The sequence below is a fragment of the Octodon degus genome, unplaced genomic scaffold (genome assembly GCF_000260255.1).
Source record: "Octodon degus isolate 3935 unplaced genomic scaffold, OctDeg1.0 scaffold00338, whole genome shotgun sequence".
In the NCBI taxonomy this organism is placed as follows: Eukaryota; Metazoa; Chordata; class Mammalia; order Rodentia; family Octodontidae; genus Octodon; species Octodon degus.
In genome coordinates, this window is record NW_004524914.1 from 1,129,831 (window position 1) to 1,136,263 (window position 6,433).

Genomic DNA, 6,433 nt, shown 5'->3' on the forward strand with positions numbered 1-6,433 from the left:
TACTCTTCAGGCAAAATTCAGATTTTTTGGTCAGGTTTATGCAGAGTTCTTGTCAGTTTTGTATTGACAAGAATTAAACAACATCTTTAAGCCTCTTATAAATTTAGGGAACAGCATTAACAGTGGACATAGACTTATTACCCAATAAAAGTGTATCTTATTTATAAAATAACAAATTGTTTATTTAATCAAAACTAGTAGATGAAAATTTAATCAAGAGCACATGAATCAGAAAACTTTAGTGTTTTAAGCAAAAAGAGTTTAATTTTATTTGTAACCAGCTTAAGTATATCCTAATAATTTATTTGATTACTGTTGGGTATAGCATGACAAGACCCCGAGACAACTAGAAAGGTCAACCATCAGTGAAGAAACTGGACAAATTTCTGTCTCTGATGGATTCACTAATGGTCAATTTAAGTGTGAATGTCCAGTTGAAATGTGTCAGCATGGATCTAAGAGTGAAACAGTTACCTGAGGATTGTTGCCAATGACATTAAGGAGAACATGAGTAGAGGAGTACAATCTGTTGATTTTCCAGAAGCATACCGTAACTGATTTTCCTGGTACAAACTTGGATACTTTGTCATCAGAGAACTTCTGATCCTCATTGTCACTGGAAAGGGTCACTGTCATCTTTAGTGGAGCTCTGGTCTTCACCTTGAGCACCACTTGCTGACTCCAGTGTCAATCCATCAGCCTTATGACACAGATCCTTCAGCCCACTGGAACAGATTTTCTAGCTTTCACCACTGGCCTTTGGGCCTTTCCGATGCATATCTTTGATATAGACTCATGTGAGACATTGTGTGGGTTCGAGGCTTCCATTTGGATTCATGGAGCATTGTCATGTGATCCAGCGACAAAGATGGATTCACTAGGACGTTAGAATGAAGACAATACTTTTACACTCATCTGCATGTAACTTTTTGGGTGAATATCATAAAATAATCCTATAAATTATGTGTCCTTCATTAAATATATTCCCTTAAACTACCTCCTATATAACACATACTCTTTCAACCAGAGAGGAGTTTTTTCTAATAGTTCCCAAGTTCAAGTGGTTCTCATGTAGTTATCTTAATACTTGCTTTAAATGACTCATCACAACAATGAACATTTTTAACTATTCTATACATTAGCTTGTTTTAATGCATTTAGTACAGGGTCTACAGGGTCTCACTACACAGACTGGACTCATAGTGATTCTCTTGTTTTCAGCCTCCCAAGTGCTGGGATTTCAGATGCGTGCCACCACACCCAGTCTCAGTCATTGCCGGCTGGGCCAGCAGGGAAGGCTTGGCGTCAAACCCTCAGTCTCTGTGTCTGCCTATATGTATATTATCTTTGACCAAAGAAAAATTCTTAAATTGTTGCACACATACAACAATAGATAAAATATTAATTTTGGATCTTATCTTGATTACCCCGGTTATGTAAAAATCTGAATGAATACATGACATCAATCTTTAAAATATCTTTGTTCTTATCAACTCATTTAAATTAGTCTACTGTTGTGAACTACAAGAATTTGCACTAATATCACGAGTGTCTATTTCTCTATGAGGTAACCTAAGTAGTGCATATCATTGAAGATTCACATAGAGAAACATACACAGCTTAAATCATATATAACTTTTGTTTTCAGACTCTAAGACTTCTTTTTGTAAAGCTTGTGTGACCTTGAAGTATCCTACCCCTCATCCTATCACCTTTTAAGTGGACTTCAGTACTTCTAGAAAGATTAATAAAAGGAAAAATGCAATTTATTCAAGTACCTTATATCAAAAATCAAAAACACAGACACAAAAACAATTACTTTTAGATATGAGTGCACTCTTAGAAATATTGGCTACATTGATATATAGCTATAATAGTCTGTTGTAGGTTCATTACAGATTGATTAGTCAGAACTTGTTGGGGTGACCAATTAGTATAGATATTTCTTGCCATAAACTAACACCAGAAAGGAGGTGGGAGAGTAAGCCTCTTAGACCAGAAGGAATTGGAGAGTGGAGGTTTAGCCTTTTCATTTTATAATTTTTCTTTGGACAAAAAATAAACTTCTAATTTAACTATTGTTCACATATGCAGAAAGGAGACATCATGTGACCCCCCTACACATACACACACTTCACACATGGCAGGAGGCACTAGGCTCTTCTACTCTTCAGCTTCCAACTTTATGGTAACTAACAGAAAAATGTTCAATGGTTCTGAGTTGTTTTCTTCTTATATTTAGCTCAGATTTTGATTTAAAATTATTTTCCTATAATTTTGACTATGATTGTTTTTGGGTGTTAACTACCAAATCAAATAGATAGGATACCTGCAACCTGTAAAAGAGTAACGGATTGAGCCAGGGCCATAGCCACCTAATTCTTGAGCAACAAGTATCTTTTACAAGAAGCAGCCTGCACTCCACCATACCAACAAGCAAGCACATATATTTCCTTTCATAAACTGTACCTGCCACAACTTTTATTCTACATACTTGAGTTTCCAGTTTTGTCATTCTCTATCTTTCTAACAGAGTGAAATCCGTATCATACAAACACTTCTCATACCATATTTTTTATATCTATAACCTTCTTTATATACTTTTCTCTATCCTGTTTACTCCAAACTTTGTCCATGACAAACGTGCCTGTGGATGCTTGCATTTTAAAGCATCTTTCTCTTCTTTTTTTTTTTTTCATCTTTCTCCTGTGGTCTCAGATAGTTACATTTTAAATCTGACTATTTTCAGACTTTGAAATAAGCTTCAATTACTACTCTTATTTTAACACCCACAGAAAGTAGATAAAATAACCCCATAACCTAGTAGCTTAAAGTTGATTCTTCAACCTTACAGTTTAAGAATTTATAATCCATAAGTAATTTTTAAGCTTATCAATTAAATAAAAATACTAATTTAATTTGGAAGCCAAAATTAAATTTATCAATGAGCCAAGGTTTGTAATAATAGATTATTATTGTGCTTCTGGGTGGGCTCTTGTGCCACAGCATGAACACTTTATGATTGACTGTTTTTATTGGAGTGATGAGAGTTGTGCCTTTCTAATTTATGTGCTGAGTAAAAGGGCGATATTTTACTTCTTGTATGTCCATGGCTACAGAACCAAGAGTTGGACCCTCATTGGCCAGTGGTAGGCCAATCAAGGAAGAGTCAACAAGCTGAAGTATCTGGGTTATATTCTGAGGGTACAGATTCCAGTGGAGGTCTTGTGGTGGAAGGAATCAAATGTGAATCTTTCTTTTCTTGTTAAGTCCCTAAGGTTTTAGGGGAAAGAGGAAAATTTGACCCTGTCACCAATGCAAGGTGTTATCTGTTCCTTCCTGAGACCTTGATCTTTATCATTAATAAATTCAGTGAACAATTGACACACTCAGTCCTCCTCTAATACAAACTTTGGCAAGTAGAGAGATGGCATGAGGGTAGAGATTTATAGATTTGTAGTCAAATGAAACAATACTTTAACCAATTACCTTTTTTCTTGTCTTTGGGGCTGTTGCCCCAAGTCTTTAAGTGATGGAGCCCACCAAGAAGCTGCTCTAATCAAGACCTAAATTAACTAATTGACTTTCTACGTTTACTTGTGAATCTGTCCAAGGTCTAGGCCCCCTGTGTGGAAATTGGTTGCAGACTCATATATAGTAAGTGAAGTTCTGTGAACCACTGATCCCCACTGTGGCCTGTAATAGTGGGTGAAGTCTCAAAGGATAAGACAAGATCACAGCTAAGGACACCTGGCTCCCACCTCCACTAGATAAGGACTGCAACCTCAGGCATCTCACTCCTAGGTGAAGACCTTCCTGGATTTAACATAGCTCTCTTAAATTAACATAATGCCTTACTTGGGAAAGTCCTTGAGCAGTTCCCAACCTTCTTAAGTACTCCTTTCCCTTGTTCTGGCAACTAAATAAATACAGGGTTCCTAGAGAAGATCTTGGTTTTAATTCCCAAAGAATCTTAAATTCTGTAAGAAAGTTTTAGATCCTCCTGGAGACCTGCAACAATACTGTTTGTCTCTGTTATTTAGCCTTTACCTTCTACTTGTTTGGAAAATTATGGATCTGATCTGTCTGCAATAACCAAGTGATAATATTAATGTCATACTTAACATCAATCCAAGGAAAATATTGGGGCATTTTGTTCCTTGAGCTTTGATTCCTTAACCTGTCTTAAGTAAGAAGGAAATTTATTTCCTATTTAGTTTTACCCAAAAGCCTGAGGTTCATTCCTTGGTGAAACAAGACGTCTCGTCAACAGTCAATGTGAGGAAGTTGGACCACGGGGCAGCGGTACTCTTCCTTGTGGAAATACTTGGGCAACTCTGATTCTCCAGTCAGCCACATAGGTCCTGACATTTGTGGGTTTTAGTTTTAATGAAACTTAATCAGGCAACTCTGGGAGTGTCTCAGTCTCACTTTCTGCCTCTTTAAAGGTAAAACTATCAAATTAAACCCGTCTTTTTAAATCGGGTGGGCAGCACTCCCTGAACTGGTTACTGAGCCTCTATATTATGTTATGCATCTCTTTCCATCACATAAGGAGGTGTCAAACTCCCCATGCATCAGATGGTCTGCTGGTTCTGGCCAAGGTCGTGTCTTCCTACACACTGAGGTTTGGACTTCATTGACAAGGAGGTAGAAATATACCATCCCAGAAATAACACAAACCCAGTGCTGATCCCCTAGAAATGTTGCAAGATTTTAATGTAAAAAGATGGGACGTGGAGGACCAGCAAGATAGCTCAGAAGAGTAAGCGACTGCTTAGGCAAACAGAGGGCCCAGGGTTTGATCCCTGGCACCGCATGCTGCACGAGTCTCACCTCCAGGTACACTGAGCCAGCCTCCAAGTCCAGGCGTGGTGGTGCATGCCTGTAATCCCAGTTCTGGGGAGATTGAAAACAGAAGAATCACTATGAGTCTGAGCTATGTAGTGAGACCCTGGACCCAATGTATTAAAAAAAAAAAAAAAAAAAAAAAAAAAAAAAAAAGGGACATGGTGGCCTTGTTCTCAGGAAAGAGCTTTATTTGTGTCAGCACTGACTCCAGGGATTTGTATCCAGAGGCTGAATGCTAAAGATGGTGCACTTATATACTTTTATAAAATTTTTGTGTTTTATCTCCATTGTATGGCCATACACTAATATTTTCCTGTCTTGTTGCATGTACACTCACATACAGTCTGGTTGGGTATGATTTATGTTACAGAGTTACATCAGAACTACACATGCATACACAAATGTGATACCACTGCACTGACACGTTGGAAGGGGCCCAACCACAGTATTGCCTCTCTATTTCTAGAAAGGACAAAGGCAAAAACATTTTTAAAACACTTCCCTTCACTTCTTACATTTACAGAACCAGACACCACACTTGATGATATATGTTCTTTGAGTGTAAATTTACTGCACATTTTTCAAGGCATTCACTGTCAATTCAGCTCCATTGCCATTTTGGACTGTTTTATGGCATCCATTCTTCTCAGCGTGACACTCCAGTGCATCCTCACACACTCATATTCATTCAGTGGGGGAGTCTAAACACTGAAGAAACACAGGACTATCAACCAAGTAGCCAACATGTGCCTACTAAAGGTAAGTTACTACAGGAGGTGAGAGTGAAACAGAGACAGAAAAAACATGGTCCCTGATGGTATGAAAATCCTGTGATTTTTCTAGGGAGCTAGTGCAGTCACACACAGATCACTAAAAAGTGCGTGCTATTTTCTGCTAAGTTCAGATGAAAGTTTTTTGCAACTCTTTCAATGTAAAATTGATGCAAAAATGTAAAGTTGCTTTTAACACACTCGTGATACATTACAGTATAACTATCACTTTACTTATGATCCTATTCTAGACACAAATATAAAATTATATGTGCAAAGATATCATAGGTAATTACCCATAGTTTCTAGAAAATTCAAAGTGTGAGAGACCAAAGGAGGAAATATGGCCAGAATCATCTGCTGATAACTCAGTGTTGCTGTGACACCCATGTATCATAAGGAACTATAAATATATTTTCTACAATTTATGGATCTATATAGGACTTGCTTAGAGTTTGCCCAAAACACTTGCTGTAAACATGGGTGTACATATATCACTGTGGTTTATAGCAGCACAATTTGTAATAGCTAAATCTTGAAAGTAACACAAATGCCAGTCAACTGAGGAATGAATAAAAATGATGTGTTTCTTTTTATATAATGGAGTACTGCTTAGCCATAAAGAAGGATAAATTTTAGACTTTTATTGGTAAATTGATGCAACTTGAGACCACACTCATAACTGAAATAAATCAGATGCATTTGTGTAAATATCATACTGTCTCTGTAGTGTGAGATGCTGAACAAGTAAGATCTAAAATATACAATAGATACTGTGAATTGGGAAGAATTTGTTCAAAAGAAAAGATAAA

The 6,433-nt window shown here is 37.1% G+C and overlaps 1 protein-coding gene across 1 annotated transcript in view; it reads right to left on the bottom strand.

The window, feature by feature from the left end:
• The window catches only part of LOC101592304 (inactive ubiquitin thioesterase FAM105A-like), a 95,296-nt gene extending 94,660 nt beyond the window's left edge, over positions 1–636 (bottom strand). The window contains 1 exon segment of the mRNA XM_012513141.1: positions 475–636. Coding sequence (XP_012368595.1) covers positions 475–636 — 162 coding nt within the window.
• Positions 637–6,433: the final 5,797 nt, after the last annotated feature.